Here is an 18,560-nt window from a genome sequence, read left to right as displayed (position 1 = left end):
ACATGATAAAACCGATTGGCTTAACATCAGAAACATTGGAGACCAGCAAGAAATTGGATGATGTATTTAAAATGATGAACCAAGAATTCTACATCCTCCTTTTATACGAGGTAGAGACATGTCCTAAAATGTATCTTCACTTCTTGGTGTGCCAGTCTCCGTTGTACAGTTCATCTATAAGATGATATGTATGAGTCCGGCATGATGGTTCAGTGGCTAAATCTTCATCTTGAATGTGCTGGGATCGCATATGGGTTAGTGTCCTGGCTGCTCCACTTCTCATCTAGATCCCTGCTTGTGACCTGGGAAAGCAGTAGAGGATGGCTCAAAGCCTGGGGATCCTGCACCCGTGTGGGAGACCTGGGAGAAGCTCCTGGCTTCTGGCTTTGGATTGACTCAGCTCTGGTCATTGCAGCCACTTGAGGAGTGAACAAATGGATGGAAGATCTTTCTGTCTGTATCTCCTTAAGTAAATCTACCTTTCCAATAAAAATAAAAGAGATTATATATATATATGTATATGTATATACACACACACACACATATATATACACACACATATATATGTTTACTTATATACCTAGTTGTTTTTGTATTTTACATGGAAGTTGTCCTATATAAAATAAAATATTTGGTATTTGTCCTTTTGGGATTGGTTTATTTCACTTAGCATAATGATCTCCAGTGGAGATGATTTTGTTGCAAGTGGTAGAATAAACTTGTAATTATTACTAAAGGACTGACTGTATTACCATATCAAAATGGGCAAAAATAGTGGGAGGGGAAAAGAGGGAGGAAGAAGGGGGGAACCATATACCTACAAAACAGTATCATAGAAAATAATAATAATAATAATAATAATAAAGGGGAAAAAAGAACTCTACATCCAATAAAATTGTCCTTCAAAAATATGGGAAAAGTGGGCCTGGCGGCATGGCCTAGTGGCCAAAGTCCTCGCCTTGAAAGCCCCGGGATCCCATATGGGCGCCGGTTCTAATCCCGCAGCTCCACTTCCCCTCCAGCTCCCTGCTTGTGGCCTGGGAAAGCAGTCTAGGACGGCCCAAAGCTTTGGGACCCTGCACCCGCGTGGGAGATCCGGAAGAGGTTCCTGGTCCCGGCATCGGATTGGCGCGTACCGGCCCGTTGCGGCTCACTTGGGGAGTGAAACATCGGATGGAAGATCTTCTCTCTGTCTCTCCTCCTCTCTGTATATCTTCCTTTCCAATAATAATAAAATCTTTAAAAAAAAATATGGGAAAAGTGTAGGTGTTGTGGCGCAGTGTGTTAAGCTACTGCTTGGAATGCCCATGGCCTATATCAGGATGCTGATTCAAGTCCTGATTACTCTGTGCTTGTGATTCTGCTTCCTACTAATTCACTGAGGAGGTAGCAGTTGATAGCTCAAGTACTTGGATTCTTGCCACTCATGGGAGAAACCCACAAGGAGTTGCTGGCATCAGTTTGGCTATTATTGTGGCCATTTTGGGGTTGAGCCGGTGGATAGAAGTTGGATCTCTCTGTCTCTTTCTCTCTCTCTGAATTCCCCATCAGTTTGCCTTTCAAATAAAATTTTTTAATAATGAGGGGTAAATGAAAATATTTACATATTAAGAAAAGATAAACCAATTCATTGCCATTAGACTTGTCTTAGAAGAAATAGTCAAGGTTGAAATGAAAAAATGCCTGCTAGGAGCACAGATATGAATAAAGATCTTCAGTAGGGGCTTGGCAGCGTGGCCTAGTGGCTAAGGTCCTCGCCTTGATCCCATATGGCCGCTGGTTCTAATCCTGGCAGCTCCACTTCCTCTCTATCTATCCTCTTCTCAGTATATCTGACTTTGTAATAAAAATAAAATAAATCTTTAAAAAAAAAAAAAAGATCTTCAGTAAAGGTAAATGCTTGGGCATATACAAAATCCAATTTTATTGTAGTTTTGATTTGTAACTTTATTTCAGTTTTCAGTAAAATCTAAAATATATGCATAATACTATGTATGTTATTGGACATAGAGTGAATAAATATGTGATGTGTGACTTCCATAACATAAAGAGCAAAGGTTATTTTAAGGATGCAAATACTATGTATCTTGATGGCAATTGAGGGAATTATTTCTCTTTTTTAAGATTCATTTATTTATTACAATGATCCTTCTGATAGCCCTACTATACTTATTTCTGTTCCCCCCCCCATGGCCACTTTTTAAACCCCTGCAAGTATTAGTCTACTATTACTTTTTTTAAAAATGGAAAGTCAGATATACAGAGAGAAGGAGAAACAGGAAGATCTTCTGTTTGTTTATTCATTCCCCATACGGCTGCAATGGCTGGAGCTGAGCTGATCTGAAGCCAGGAGTCTGGAGCTTCCTCCAGGTCTCCCAGGCAGGTTCAGAGTCCCAAGGCCTTGAACTATCCTCCACTGCCTTCCGAGGCCACAAGCAGGGACCTGGATGGGAAGAAGGGCCACTGTGATTAGAACTAGCGCTCATATGGGATCCCGGCACCTGCAAGGCAAGGACTTTAGCTGCTAGGCTACTGTGCTGGGCCCATGTCCTACCTTTTTGTAAGACAGTAGACAGTACTACATGAGCAACCACTAAAATGTTTAAGTTCAAAAAGTTTCATCTAGATTTTACTGATCAGATGAATAAGGAAATGGATTTTCTGATTATCAAGTTATAGTGGATTAAATAATCCTTATGCATATTGATTATGAATTGAATTGAAGTTTGAATGCTCCAGTTGTGCAATCGGTTAGTGTGGTACTTATACAGCAGTATATGTGCGGGTGATGCTGAGGTTGTGAATTGAAGTTGGAAACGAAGTTCTAAATAAATGTATTTTCAGATTATTTTTTCAAAAACACTCTTCCCATCAGATTTGTACTTTTTAAACTTTGGACTAGTTTGATATTCTTAATATGTGTTTTTGATAGTGGTTTTGTATACACATTTTATTTTATTGCAATATGTCAGTTTTTTGTCTTAAGAAAAACATATGGCTGAAAATTTGATATGGGAATAGAGAACTCAGAAATACTAATTCAATTTGAAATAATGACTCTTGAAAGCCAGTCATATGTTCAACACTTGTGTAACAACAAAGCGAAATGTCCCAAATATATTGATTTTAACATTTAAGCTATCAGATAATGATGAAACGGTTCAAACAACATTCAATAATTCAAAAACGTAGTCCAGAAAAATTTCTAAAAATGTCATATATAAGAAGCTGGTGATTATCTGATTATAAATCCACTTTAAATAGCCCTAATATTTTTAAAAAGTGGATATTAGGGAAAGAATTCAGCTTAATGCATAAGACATCTGAATGGCACATTGGAGTGCCTGTGTTCAAGTTTCAGCTTGTGTCCCTATTTTAATGTCCTGATGTGATGCATGGAAGGAGGCAGAGGATGATGGTTCAAATGCTTGGGTCCCAGGTGGGAGAACAGGACCGAGCTCCTGGCCCTTTGCTTTGCCCAGCTCAGTTTAGTCCTGGCTGTGGACATTTGGAGAGTGAACCAGCAGGCAGGAAATCTGTCATTCTTTTGAACAAATAAAGTCAAATTTAAAAAAAATCCACACATACCCACATTGGTCTATAGAATAACAACTTTAGTGGTGAAAGTGCATGTTTTAAAACTTCGGTATTCCAGTTTACTTAATTAACAATAAAATGTGATATACGTAGTTTAAATGAAATGAAGTAATGAGAGGTTATGTATGTAAGTGGACCCTGAATTTTTTTTTTTCCAATTCAATTGTAGTATCTCTGTCACAACACCTAAAGAAAAATATTGACGTACACACAGACTCTAAAAGGAAAACTGAAATGCCCTGGGTCTTTAAAGAATCTAGAGCTGAAAATGATTGCTTTGCGTAATGATACAGATTGTGCATTGGAAGATCTGTGAATTTATCTGCTCTACACAGTAGCCACATGATGTCGCTGTACACCACAAAGTCTTGTTAATGGAAATGCATAGCGCTAAGAACTGAAGGAGGAAGCTCCATTTTGTCACAGCCATGGAGAAGACGGAACCGGTAAGGAGATAAACGATCGGAAATACCAAGTAAAACAGAAAAAGGGGGGAATAGTTTTGAAGTAGGGTAATTGTGGTTCAAACGGTGTGCTTTTGAGATGCTGCTTCCCTGGCGGGGAGGGCCTGGAGCCCCACGCTTGCTACTCTGGCTTCTGCTCCTCACACCCTGGCGGGCAGGGAGCGGCCAGCTGCGCTACTCGGTCCCCGAGGAGGCCAAACACGGCACGTTCGTGGGCCGCATCGCGCAGGACCTGGGGCTGCAGCTGGCCGAGCTGGTGCCGCGCCTGTTCCGGGTGGCGTCCAGGGGCGGCGCGGACCTGCTGGAGGTGAATCTGCAGAATGGCATCTTGTTCGTGAATTCTCGGCTGGACCGTGAGGAGCTGTGCGGGCGCAGCGCGGAGTGCAGCGTGCACCTGGAGGTGCTGGTGGAGCGTCCTCTGCAGGTGTTCCACGTGGAGGTGGAGGTGAGGGACATCAATGACAATGCGCCCGTGTTCCCTGAGAAGGAACTAAGAATGCAGATTTCTGAATCGAGGCTGCCAGATTCGCGGTTTCCGATAGAGGCAGCGACTGATGCGGATATTGGTACCAACGCCCTTCTAAAGTACACCCTGAGCTCCAGTGATTATTTCTCCCTGGACGTACAGGCGAATGATGAGCTTGGTCAGTCTTTGTCTCTTGAGCTGAAGAAATCTTTGGACAGGGAGGAAACCCCAGAACTTCATTTGTTATTGACAGCTACCGACGGGGGCAAACCAGAGATGACAGGGACAGTCCAGCTGCTGATCACCGTGCTGGACGTGAATGACAACGCCCCCCGGTTTGAGCAGGCGCTGTACAGGGTCCGCTTACTCGAGACTGCCGCACCTGGGACCCTGGTGACCACAGTGAACGCCTCCGACGCCGATGAGGGCGTCAATGGCGAAGTTGTCTTTTCATTTAGCAGCAAGGTTTCTCCCAACACCCAGAAGACGTTCGAAATCTATCCCAGTTCAGGAGAAATTAGAGTAACTGGTGAACTGGATTACGAAGAAACAAAATCTTACGAAATTCAGATAAAGGCCGTCGATAAAGGCAGTCCTCCCATGTCCAATCACTGCAAGGTGCTGGTGAAAGTGCTGGACGTAAACGACAACCCTCCTGAGCTGTCTGTCACCTCGCCATCCTTGCCCATCCCTGAGGACGCTCCACTGGGCACCGTCATCGCCCTCATCAGCGTGTCTGATCGCGACTCCGGCCCAAACGGGCAGGTCACCTGCTCCCTCGAGCCCCACTTGCCCTTCAAGCTGCTGTCCACCTACAAGAACCACTACTCGCTGGTGCTCGACAGCGCCCTGGACCGCGAGAGCGTGTCTGGCTACGACGTGGTGGTGAGAGCGCGCGACGCGGGCTCGCCCCCGCGCTGGGCCAGCGCCAGCGTGCGGGTGGAGGTGGCCGACGTGAACGACAACGCGCCCCAGTTCGCGCAGGCCGAGTACACGGTGTTCGTGAAGGAGAACAACGCGCCGGGCTGCCACATCTTCACGGTGTCGGCGCAGGACGCGGACGCGCAGGAGAACGCGCGCGTGTGGTACTCGCTGGTGGAGCGTCGCGTGGGCGGGCGCGCGCTGTCGAGCTACGTGTCTGTGCACGGCGAGAGCGGCCGCGTGTACGCGCTGCAGCCTCTGGACCACGAGGAGCTGGAGGTGCTGCGCGTGGAGGTGAGCGCGCGCGACGCGGGCGCGCCTTCGCTGGGCAGCAACGTGACGCTGCAGGTGTTCGTGCTGGACGAGAACGACAACGCGCCCTGGCTGCTGGCGCGCGGCGCGGGCGGGCCTTTGGGGGCGGCTGTGGCTGCGAGCGAGCTGGTGCCGCGGTCGGCGGGCGCGGGCCACGTGGTGACGAAGGTGCGCGCGGTGGACTTGGACGCGGGCTACAACGCGTGGCTGTGGTTCGAGCTGCAGGCGGCGTCTGCGGGCGGCGCGCGCTGCCCGTTCCGCGTGGGCCTGTACACGGGCGAGATCAGCACGACGCGCGCCCTGGACGAGCTGGACGCTGCGCGCCAGCAGCTGGTGGTGCTGGTGCGGGACCACGGCGAGCCGGCGCTCACGGCCACGGCCACGGTGCTGGTGTCGCTGGTGGACGGCGGTCAGGCGGCGCCGTCGTGGTCGCGGGCGTCAGTGGCGGCGTCCTCGTCTGCGGTCGCGCTGGGTGGTGCGTCGTCGCTGGTGGACGTGAACGTGTACCTGGTGGTGGCGATCTGCGCGGTGTCGAGCCTGCTGGTGCTGACGCTGGTGGTGTGGGCGGCGGTGCGGTGCTCGTCGGGTGCAGCGTCGGCGGAGGGCGCGTGCGTGTCGGGTCCGGCGGCGGCGGCGGCGGCGGCGCTGGTGTGCTCGAGCGCGGTGGGGAGCTGGTCGTGCTCTCAGCGGAGGCGGCAGCGGGTGTGCTCTGGGGAGGGCCCGCCCAAGGCCGACCTCATGGCCTTCAGTCCTGGCTTGTCTCCCAGCACAAACACAACTGAAGCAAGTGAACATCCACAAGGAAATCTGGATCTTTCCGGTAATGTAAGTCCTTTAATTCTGCTTTGAGTAAAATGTCATTTTTAGATATATTTGAGTCGGATTTCTAAATATGAGTAAGAGATTTTACAGATTTGCTTGTCGTCTACGGCCATACCACCCTGAAGCTGCCTGATCTCAGAATTTTACAGATTCCAGGTGTTCTCTAACATTGAATCGAACCTTTATGTTTATCGTATTTATGCTATCAATTGCACTTTCATCTCAGTGGAAGTAGTAAACAAACAGACAGATTTTTGTGTTCCTCTGTTTAACTGTTTGAATATTTCTTAAAATATCTGATTCTATTGAGTGTTAGTCATAAATAACTCAAGAGCTCAGTGTTGTCAAACGCTGTGGTATAATTAGATTTAAGTATTAGTTGTATATTGCTCGTTGGAGGTCAAGATCTGGGCCTATAGATGTAGGCAAGGTAACCATCTTCCTCTGCTGTACGTTGTTAGGATTCAAGAAATCAATACACAGGATAGTTTTAAGTATTAGAACTAAAAATGTATTTATTTTAATGACATTTTGAAATTTTTGCATTAAAGTATAGAAGCACTTCATTTTCATGATGAATTACATATGTTGACCTTGAGTTTGCCTTGATCTGGAAGGCTTAATACTGCAGGAATTGTTATATGGAAGATCCACTTAGGAGCATGGCTTTGTGGCTCAGTGGGTTAAGAGATGCCTGCCACACTGGAATCTGATACAAACCCAAGTTGGAGTCCAGCTGCTTCCCTTTGCGTCAGCTTCCTGTTAGTATGCCAGGATAATAGCAGAAGGTGACTGGAACTTGGGCTTCTGTCACCCACATGGGAGACCTGGATGGAGTGTGTAGCTTCTGGCTTCTGTTTAGCCCAGACTCAGCAGTTGTGGCCATTTGTAGAGTGAGCCAGTGGGTGTAAAATATTCTCTGTCTGCTTCTCTCTCTCTCTTTCAAATGAACTTAAAAAAAAAAAAAAGCTAAGAAGACCCACTTAGGGTTGAGCACCTCTCATTTACTCACCCTTTAGTGTTATTTCATCGAACTCTTTCAAGGATTTTGTAGGTGAATGCTTTATGGGAGAAGACACTGAGGCTCGGAGAACTAAGTTCAGTATTATGAATAAACTATTTTTCCCTTAATTTTCTAAGGATATCTAAAAATTTGTGGATTCATTTCCTTTTGTAAAAGATTTAAGGTAGCCTATAATGGGAACTTTTTACAAAGCATGTTTTAAAAAAAATTATTTCTTAATTTTTATTGGAAAGGCAGATTAGATTCATGAAGAGAAGGTGATACAGAGAGAAAGATCTTTTGTTCACTAGTTCACTCCCCAAATGGCCAGAATAGCTGGAGCTGAACCGATCCAAAGCCAGGAGCCAGGAACAACTTCTGTGGACCCATTGCAAGTATAGGGTCTCAAGGCTTTGGGCCATCGTCTACTGCTTTCCCAGGCCACAAGCAGGGAGCTGGATTGGAAGTGGAGCAGTTGGATTGGAAATGAACCAGCGTCCATGTGGGAACCCAATGGATGCAAGATGAGGATTTTAGCTACCAGGTCCTCAAACAGGGTCTAAGCACTGTGCCAAATGTCCATCTTTTTCTTACTTTTATGAAGACGAACCAAGTATTTTACTTTACTACTCTCCTTTTTCAAATTCAAATTCACAGTTGTGGCTTCCATTTGTTTCACAACTTTGAGTTTTTACGTGCAATATGCAAGAACCTCACATTTGACTGGTATATGGGAAAGTCAAAATATTTCCAATAAATATCACAAAAATGTTTATTTGGTTGAAAAGCAAATAAAAGCAGAACTCCCCCTTACAGGGCAGGAGGGGAGTATAGACAGGAAAATAGTCACATTGGACAGAAGTAGCTGTTACTTTCTTGCTTTTCCATCTGTTCTTTCTGTGGCTGTCTTGCTGTTGTTTGACAATTCAACTTTACTATTGCTCTGAGGTGGCCATTGAAATGTGCCATGATGTTGTCCATTCTAAACAGCAAATGTAGCTGCCAGTGCAAGTATGCTGTTGCTGTCTTTTCCTGTGACAGCAGTTGTGGAAATGCGGGCTGATATTTAAATGCTATGAAGTCAATGTGTTCCGGGAATTTTAATCAATTTGTGGACAAAAGCTGGCATAGGAAGTCTCTGGTAACTGCAGCGGAATTTAGAGGAGAAAGAAATAAAGGTGTGTTTGTTTTAGAGGGGTTGTTGAACTAGTGCACAGCAATATACTGGTTGGAGTTCTATTGCCATTAAGATAATGCAAATGGAATATGTTTTGAGAACTTAAGTACAACAGGTCACACAACTGATAGAATTTTATCGACATTTTAAAATCTAGGCATCTAACCAATTAGCAGATTCAAAAAATGTAGGTATTTTGGAAAAGTCTCTTACATCCTAACTTTTTCTTGCTTAAAAAGGTTAGTAGATAAAAAGTAAGCCAAATGTTATAGGTACTCTATTTTCTCTTGCTTAGCATCCATTTCCCCCTTTTTTGTACTGCTTTTGTGAAATACCAGGCTGAGGGTTTTGTAAGAAGGACTGCTCAGAGCAGCCTATTGGGAACATTTTTGCATGATTTTTTTTTTTCCTAAATGCTATTTCATTAGTAATGAAGTTTGACAGTTTGAAAGTTTTACTACCCCAGTCTGCTAGTAATCAAGTGATTATTGATCATTTCTGAAAAATAAATTTTATCTAATGTTATTCTTATAGAAAAATGACTGCTCAGACCTACAATGTTTATGGAATTTAGAGTTTCATAGATGCAAAGTACAATTTCAGCAATGGGTTCTACATCGTTTCCTTGGTTATAAAACAAATTGCGTCAAACTTTTTTGGCTTGACTTGAAACCAGAGAAATGCATCCTGTTTTACAGTGCAGAAGTCCAAAATCAAGGTGGGCCATGTTCCCTCTAGAGACTCTAGAGGAAAATTTGCCTGTTGCAGCTTCCTGTAATCCTGGCCATTTGTTGACTTTACCTAACTTCTGCATTTGTCTTCACGTTTTCTGCTTCCTTGAGTCACTGTGTGCTTTCCCCTTTCCTGTCTGAGACAGTTATTCTTGGATTTATGATCTGCCGTAAATTTAGGGTGTTCAAGAGCTTTACCTTATTTATATCTACAAAGTTTTTTATTCAAAATCTAAAATGCTTGTTGGGGATAGCTTTTGGGGATACTCGTCAATTCTCTGTAGTTTTTTTTTAAAGATTTATTTATTTTATTACAAAGTCAGATATATAGAGAGGAGGAGAGATAGAGAGGAAGATCTTCCATCTGATGATTCACTCCCCGAGTGAGTGCAACAGCCAGTGCTGTGCTGATCCAAAGCCAGGAGCCAGGAGCCTGGAACTTCTGGGTCTGCCACGTGGGTGCAGGGTCCCAAAGCTTTGGGCCGTCCTCGACTGCTTTCCCAGGCCATAAGCAGGGAGCTGGATGGGAAGTGGAACTGCGGGATTAGAACCGGCGCCCATGTGGGATCCTAGCACGTTAAGGCGAGGACTTTAGCCGCTAGGCCACGCTGCCGGGCCCCGGATGTGAACATTTTTAAGAGATTTACTTATCTGAAAGCAGAGTGAGGGAGAGGCATCTTCCTTTTGTTGGTTCAACCCCTAGATGGCTACAGCAGCTGGGTCATAGCCAGGTGGAAGCCAGGAGCCAAGAACTTCATCCTGGTTTTCCACACAGTGGGGAGGGACCAAGGACTTGGACCCTTGTCCACTGATTTCCCAGGTGCATGAGCAGGAAACTCGATCAGAAGCAGAACAGCTGGGATTGGAACTGTCACTCTGATACAGGATGCCTGTGTTGGAGTCAGTGACTTGGCTTGTACTGAGATGAAGAATACACAGCAATATAAATATACTTAACATTACTATACTGTACAATGAACTTGAGTTCTTATGGCAAATTTGATGTTATTTTTAAAAACTACAATAGAAAAGGAGGAAGTAGTTATTTAAGAGCTTAAAATAAGTTACTTTCCAAGGTGAAAGCTGTATGTAGAGCAAACAGTTGTCGAACTTTAAATCTGCAGAACAAACAGTAAAAACTACATTTAGCCACAGGATGTCGCTGTCCACCACAGAGTATTCTCTGTGAAGGCAAACACCCACCACGCTTTGTTAGTCCGAATACGCGGAACAGTAAGGGAAGCAGCTGGACTAGGGCAGGAACCAGGGTGTTTAAATTCGCGCATAGCGTGGTATTTTTATCTGACCAACACTCTAAGGATTAGAATGATGTCTTCTTGGAGAAGGGGCCTTGAAACCACGCGCTTGCTGCTGCTCTCGCTTCTGCTCCTCGCAGCCTGGCGGGCAGGGAGCGGCCAGCTGCGCTACTCGGTCCCCGAGGAGGCCAAACACGGCACGTTCGTGGGCCGCATCGCGCAGGACCTGGGGCTGCAGCTGGCCGAGCTGGTGCCGCGCCTGTTCCGGGTGGCGTCCAGGGGCGGCGCGGACCTGCTGGAGGTGAATCTGCAGAATGGCATCTTGTTCGTGAATTCTCGGCTGGACCGTGAGGAGCTGTGCGGGCGCAGCGCGGAGTGCAGCGTGCACCTGGAGGTGCTGGTGGAGCGTCCTCTGCAGGTGTTCCACGTGGAGGTGGAGGTGAGGGACATCAATGACAATGCGCCTGTGTTTCCTATGACGGTAAAAACTATCCAGTTTTCTGAATCGAGACTGCCTGATTCCAGGTATCCTCTGGAGGGCGCATCAGATGCAGACATCGGAGTCAATGCCCTCCTCTCCTATAGGCTCAGCTCCAGTGAGATTTTCTCTCTAGATGTTCAGACGAATGAAGACCTAAGCCAGTCTCTATTTCTCGTGCTGGGGAAACCTCTGGACAGAGAGGAAGCTGTTGAGATTAATTTGTTGCTAGTGGCTACTGATGGGGGCAAGCCTGAGCTGACGGGCACTGTTCAGATACATATTACAGTATTAGATGTAAATGATAACGAACCCATTTTTTCCCAATCAGTTTACAAAGTGCAGTTGTTGGAGAACCTTGCAGAAGGCACGGTAGTCGTTAAGGTAAATGCTTCTGATGCAGACGAAGGACCTAACAGTGAGATTGTGTATTCACTCAGTAGTGACGTGCCCTCCACTGTACAGGCTATGTTCAAAATAGATCCCAAAACAGGGGAAATCAGAACTAAGGGAAAGTTGGATTATGAGGAAATAAAATCCTACGACATTCAGATTATTGCGTCTGACAAAGGAACCCCTCCAATGTCAGGCCACTGTAAAATATCAGTGAAAGTTGTGGATATCAATGATAACATACCAGAGATTTATATAACATCACTGTCTCTGCCCATCAAAGAGGACGCTCCACTGGGCACCGTCATCGCCCTCATCAGCGTGTCTGATCGCGACTCCGGCCCAAACGGACAGGTCACCTGCTCCCTCGAGCCCCACGTGCCCTTCAAGCTGCTGTCCACCTACAAGAACCACTACTCGCTGGTGCTCGACAGCGCCCTGGACCGCGAGAGCGTGTCTGGCTACGACGTGGTGGTGAGAGCGCGCGACGCGGGCTCGCCCCCGCGCTGGGCCAGCGCCAGCGTGCGGGTGGAGGTGGCCGACGTGAACGACAACGCGCCCCAGTTCGCGCAGGCCGAGTACACGGTGTTCGTGAAGGAGAACAACGCGCCGGGCTGCCACATCTTCACGGTGTCGGCGCAGGACGCGGACGCGCAGGAGAACGCGCGCGTGTGGTACTCGCTGGTGGAGCGTCGCGTGGGCGGGCGCGCGCTGTCGAGCTACGTGTCTGTGCACGGCGAGAGCGGCCGCGTGTACGCGCTGCAGCCGCTGGACCACGAGGAGCTGGAGGTGCTGCGCGTGGAGGTGAGCGCGCGCGACGCGGGCGCGCCTTCGCTGGGCAGCAACGTGACGCTGCAGGTGTTCGTGCTGGACGAGAACGACAACGCGCCCTGGCTGCTGGCGCGCGGCGCGGGCGGGCCTTTGGGGGCGGCTGTGGCTGCGAGCGAGCTGGTGCCGCGGTCGGCGGGCGCGGGCCACGTGGTGACGAAGGTGCGCGCGGTGGACTTGGACGCGGGCTACAACGCGTGGCTGTGGTTCGAGCTGCAGGCGGCGTCTGCGGGCGGCGCGCGCTGCCCGTTCCGCGTGGGCCTGTACACGGGCGAGATCAGCACGACGCGCGCCCTGGACGAGCTGGACGCTGCGCGCCAGCAGCTGGTGGTGCTGGTGCGGGACCACGGCGAGCCGGCGCTCACGGCCACGGCCACGGTGCTGGTGTCGCTGGTGGACGGCGGTCAGGCGGCGCCGTCGTGGTCGCGGGCGTCAGTGGCGGCGTCCGCGTCTGCGGTCGCGCTGGGTGGTGCGTCGTCGCTGGTGGACGTGAACGTGTACCTGGTGGTGGCGATCTGCGCGGTGTCGAGCCTGCTGGTGCTGACGCTGGTGGTGTGGGCGGCGGTGCGGTGCTCGTCGGGTGCAGCGTCGGCGGAGGGCGCGTGCGTGTCGGGTCCGGCGGCGGCGGCGGCGGCGGCGCTGGTGTGCTCGAGCGCGGTGGGGAGCTGGTCGCGCTCGCAGCGGAGGCGGCAGCGGGTGTGCTCTGGGGAGGGCCCGCCCAAGGCCGACCTCATGGCCTTCAGCCCCAGCCTTTCCCAGGGTCCGGAGTGTGCAGAAGAGTCAAAACAGCCCTTAGAGTCCGAATATTTAGGCCAGGTAAGCTTTAAACGTTTCTTGCCTGATATGCAAATAGTCTGTTTTTCTTGTTTGATACCTATTAATTGCTTTAATAATTTAATTAATAGTTCTGTAATGTCTATCATACCGCTAATGAAGGATTGAGTATTAATTACAGGTCAATTTCTTGCATTTAAACTAGTGATGTGCTTTAGTTACATAGATGATATATGAAATAGCTTTTTGCTTATTCACTCCACAGAGGCAGGTAAGGCACACACAAGCACACAGACACACGTACATTTTATCTGCTAGTTCATTTCCTAAGTGACTGCAGTGAGACTATCTGCTCTGGCCAAACCGAAACCAGGATCTAGGAACTTAATGTGAGTCTCCTACATGGATGCAGGCATCTAAACATTGTCTATCATTTGCTGCTCCTCCCAGGCTGCCAGTAGGAAGGTAGTTCAGAAGTGGAGCAGCTGAGCCAAGTTACCAGGCCTTATATGGGATGCTGGTACTGCAAGTGTTGGTCCTACCTGTTATACCACAACCCCAAATACAGAAAAAACCCCACACATTTATGTGTTCATTTTTATTGGAAAATCATATATACTGAGAGAAGGAGCGAGAGGAAGCTCCTCTCTCTGTTGATTCACTCCCCAAGTGGCCTTACCAGCCAGAGCTGAGCTGTCTGAAGCCAGGAGCCTAGAGACTCTTCTGGGTCTCTTATATGGGCGCAGGGTCCCAAGGCTTTGGGCTGTCTTCCACTGCTTTCCCAGGCCACAAGCAGGGAGTTGGATTGGAAACATGACTGCTGAGGCAGGAATTGGCACTCACATGGGATCCCCAGGGCTGTGTGCAAGGAGGACTTTAGCTGCCAGGCTACCGTGTCAGGCACCTGAATACATTTTTTAGTATAAAAGAATATACGTCTCTTCATTATGCAACAGCTAGTAAGTTTTTTCTTCCCTTGTGTTTGAAATATCCATTAGAATCTTTTAATTGCAGGACTTCTGAAAATCTTCTGTTATAGGTGGTTGTAACACAGGCAACACTTAGAAATAGCTGTTAATCTGGAGTATATCTTTTATCAGTAACATAATCTCTTATGTGGGATAATATTTTGCCCAAAATCTTCTCATTTTCAGGCAAAATAGAGAGCTTATTCGGAAAATATCCCTCCCTTGATTTTGCAAAGTTAAAAACCTCATTGTTGGGCCCAGTGAAATAGCCTAGTGGCTAAATCCTCGCCTTGTATTGGCTGGGTTTAAGTAAGAGTGAAGGTTCGTGTCCCAGCTGCTCCACTTCCCGTCCAGCTCCCTGCTTGTGGCTTGGAGAAGCAGTTGAGGACAGCCCAAACAGTTGGGACCCTGAACCCTTCTGGAAGCTTGGAGGAGGCTCCTGGCTTCTGGCTTTACATTCAGGCTCAAGTCTGGCTGTTGCAGTCACTTGGAGAGTGAACCAGCTGACAAAACAACTTTCTGTTTGTCTTCCTCTCTCTGTAAATCTGTGTTTCCAATAAAATTAAATCTTTAAAAATCTGTTTAAAATCACCCTGTGATTCGTCAGATGGCGGTACTTTTTGCCTAAGTGGAGAGTACATTAGCTCAATCTTTGTGCTGGTCATTGATTGGTTCTTGTTCCAGTATCAGATTCATTTAGTGAAGGATTGCACAATTCCCACTGGGCAAAAATTGACCGCCTCTTTTAGGCTCCTCAGTGCATGTTGGGGACTACGTTTTCTGTTGCTGCAAGTGCATCCAGTTTCATCTCACAGTATCTGTGCTCTCAGTGAGGCAGTTTTTAAAGGTTTATTTATTTTTATTGGAAAGTCAGATTTACAGAGAGAAGGAGACAGAGAGATAGATCTTCATCTGCTGGTTCACTACCCAAATAGCCACAACAGCTGGAGCTGAACTGATCTGAAGCCAAGAGCCGGGAGCTTCTTCCAGGTCTTCCATGAAGGTGCAGGATCCCAAGGCTTTGGGCCGTCCTCCACTGCTTTCCCAGGCCACAAGCAGGGAGCTGGATGGGAAGTGAAACAGCCAGGATATGGATGCATGCAAACCACTACTCTACACTTGAAGTAGAGTTTTCCCAAAAATATTTCTGGTCTTGGATAAAGTATATTTTTATCTGTAAAATTCCTACATATTGTTGGGTAATTAAGATAATGAGCTGTACCATTGAATTCCTTAGTTATCTGCTGTATTTTTCAAACGTATGTGTCTCTGGATGCATCACAGAAGTAACATCTCCTGGGTGATCTTAACCTCACGTGTCAGTTAGGTCAGAAGATCTGTTTCCATTGAGGATCTGTTTTCCAAGGAGGTGAGACGGTTGGTGGAGACATGTTGATTTCCATAAAAACCACAGTGTGTTCCTATGAGAATCTTTCTTTGCCTCAAAACGTGGGGTATGGATTTCGCTGGAATCAGGAAAGTTCCTCTAAGTCTTCGTAGAGTACAACAAATGGCTTGAAGAAAGAAGCAGCAGCTTTATGTTTTGGGAGTTGTCTGGCCCCAAGAACCACAGCGACTCATCCTTCCCTGAGATGTGAGTGCAGGCTATGTGCATGCCCAGGTGGGATCTGTCCTAGTGTATGTCTGTTACCACGGTCCTACCATAGATACATGATCAGCCTTCACAGTGATAATCAGATATGCCCTGATCTCTAGGAGACACAGTCTAATGCTTCATGAGTTTTATGGGTTTCTTCGTATTTACAAGTTTTAATTGATCAAGCTAATATTCATCCATTGAATTAGATTAAGTTTTAGTCAATTAAGGGAACATCTGGGGGATTGTTTCACTGAGAGTGTCACCGAAGAACACATTGGCTCAATCTTCTGTAGTTGTTCCTTCAGTATAGCTTTCATGTCATGAAAAGCAGTGCGGAGTTTACTGTTATTAATTCCCATGTGGTATTACCATTTTGTAATTTGTTCTAACTTGAATGTAGTGAAATAAGTAGTATTTCCATAAGTAGTCAATGAAATATTAAGATAAAGTCCCTGATGGTTAAAAATTTTAATTTTTTACCTACCTTTCAAGCTAGCTGCTATATTTCAAAATTCATGAAATTACTGACTTGTTGTATTGATATATCATGTTATTTCCTGGATCTATGCCTTCGAGAAATAGTTTTTAAAAATATATATTTCTTCATAAGCTAGCATAGTATAATCACCTAAATATCATGTTAGATTGATTCTAGGTGATATCCTTAATGTAATTAACCTCTGCTTGTTTCACTTGAAAAAGTTACTTTTTAGGTAAGTTACAATCTCAGTTTCTATTCTTTAAGCACAGGGTGGGAAAAAACCTGTGTGAAAACTTTTCTCCTAGTGCTTAAATAAGCTTTATTTCATTTTAAAATAGTCTGGCTGTAAGGAAATTCATCATCCTTTTATCTCCGTAAGTTGGATGTTTCAATAATTTTTCTCAAACTTGCTTCTAAGTGCTGAGAGAACTCCTTGCCCTCCATCAATCCACAGAACCCCTTAGAGTATTTCATTGCCTAGTCTTGAATATGATGAGGAGGAAGTAATATTCCAGTTACTTTTCTCTCTTCTCTGACTGATTAGTCACCAGTTTTTTTTTTTCCAAAAACATTAATTCTCTCCAGTAACAACTTTTAAGAAATCAGAATCCAGACATTTGTTCTGGTCAAGACCATTAAAAGCAATGATTTCATTCAGAGAATTATTTAAGATCTCCATGTAATCCTTAAATGTGTAAATGGTGGGGACATTTTTAAAATATAGTTTTAGACATTTAAAAAATTAATATATTCTTTTTTAAAAGATATGTTTATTTTTATTGCAAAGTCAGATATACAGAGAGGAGGAGAGACAGAGAGGAAGATCTTCCATTCGATGATTCACTCCCCATGTAACCTTAATGGCTGGTGCTGCACCAATCCAAACCAGGATCCTGGAACTTTCTCCAGGTCTCCCATGCAGGTGCAGGGTTCCAAAGCTTTGGGCCATCCCTGCCTGCTTTCCCAGGCCATAAGTAGAAAGCTGGATGGGAAGTGGAGCCGCCCATGTGGGATCCTGGCTCTTTCAAGGAGAGAATGATAGCCACTAGGCCACTGTGCCGGGCCCTAATGTATTCTTGGTTGGTGCAACTTAAGTGTAACAAGTATATGTAACAAACCATACAGTGGTGTCCTATATCAGGAAATAAATTCACAAATGTATTTCAATGCAGAAGATTTACTTCTGGCATCTTTAAAAATAATTATTTACTTGCGAGGCAGGTAAGGAAAGAAAGTGAGTGCTCATATGTACTAGTTTTTGGTTCAAATGCTTGAGGGACTGAAACCAGGAACAGGGAATGTAATCCAGGTTTCTAAGGCAGGTGGCAGGGGCTCTGTTACTTTAAACTATCATCTTTCAAGGTTTGCATCCCCAGGAACCTGGAGTCAGCTGTTGAACCCAGGCACTGACGTGGGAAGTGAGCAAGTTAATCCCTAGGCTAAAGGCTCAGCCATGACAACTTTATATAAAGAATAGTTAAGATAGTTAGCAAGGATATGATCCTTGAATAGAAGATGCAACTGTTATTTATGACATTTTATAAGTGAACATATTTTATAAACTGACAATTGTCAAAATATGAAAGAGTATATATTTGGATATGTATACACATATTTTGCAAATATTTCTGTGTCTTCATGTTTTGATGGCAGTGAATCTCAGAGGATCTGAGTGCTACAGTAAAATGTAGCCTGGAAGTCAAATAGTTCAAGATAGGGCTTCTTGAATCAGTTGGAGATATCACTTAACATTATTTTAAACTTATATATCCTCCCTGTATTTTTAAAAAGTGAATCATGCCAACAACTGTATCAGAAGATTTCTGTGATAATTTAATGAAGAAATTAAGTTTTGATAAAACAGAGCCTTTCACATGGGGAATATTTTCACTGCTACAAACTTAATCACAAGGAATATGAATATGATGTGTCATGAATTGGAATAATTAAAAATGTTGAATTAGAGCAGAAGTAGTAAGGATACATTTTAACAGAATATAATGACTGGAAAGTGCTTGAAGGGAATTACACTGCAAATAGAATAGGGGTGAAGTTCAAACATATTAAGGAAGCTGAGTAACTGCTTACACATTCAGCCACATGATGTCGCTGTCGACCACAAGGTCTTCATACACATTAAAAAAAGAAAAAGCGTGTGTTACGTGTACGGATGCTGCTTTCTCTCATCATCTCGGAAACATGGCAACGGTGGGGAGTTTAAGAAGCCAAGCATAAAGAAGCGAACTTACCTTCTCCACTTTGGATCGAGGTAAGAGCGATTGGTATTTG

The 18,560-nt window shown here is 45.8% G+C and overlaps 2 protein-coding genes across 2 annotated transcripts; both read left to right on the top strand.

The window, feature by feature from the left end:
• The first annotated feature begins 3,091 nt into the window (after positions 1-3,091).
• On the top strand, positions 3,092-6,609 carry LOC131482703 (protocadherin alpha-1-like). The gene has a single exon (XM_058677897.1). The coding sequence runs from the start codon at positions 4,141-4,143 to the stop codon at positions 6,607-6,609; it is 2,469 nt and encodes an 822-aa protein (XP_058533880.1). The 5' UTR covers positions 3,092-4,140.
• A 4,210-nt stretch (positions 6,610-10,819) lies between these two features.
• On the top strand, positions 10,820-18,544 carry LOC101523606 (protocadherin alpha-2). Its single transcript, XM_058677896.1, has 2 exons — positions 10,820-13,264; positions 18,368-18,544. Exons 1-2 carry the CDS (start codon positions 10,820-10,822, stop codon positions 18,542-18,544), a joined length of 2,622 nt encoding a protein of 873 aa, XP_058533879.1.
• The last annotated feature ends 16 nt before the right edge of the window (positions 18,545-18,560 follow it).

This window comes from Ochotona princeps, chromosome 19 (genome assembly GCF_030435755.1).
Source record: "Ochotona princeps isolate mOchPri1 chromosome 19, mOchPri1.hap1, whole genome shotgun sequence".
Taxonomy (NCBI): domain Eukaryota; kingdom Metazoa; phylum Chordata; class Mammalia; order Lagomorpha; family Ochotonidae; genus Ochotona; species Ochotona princeps.
The sequence above is the reverse complement of the archived record's forward strand: the minus strand, read 5'-3'. Positions and strand labels throughout refer to the sequence as shown.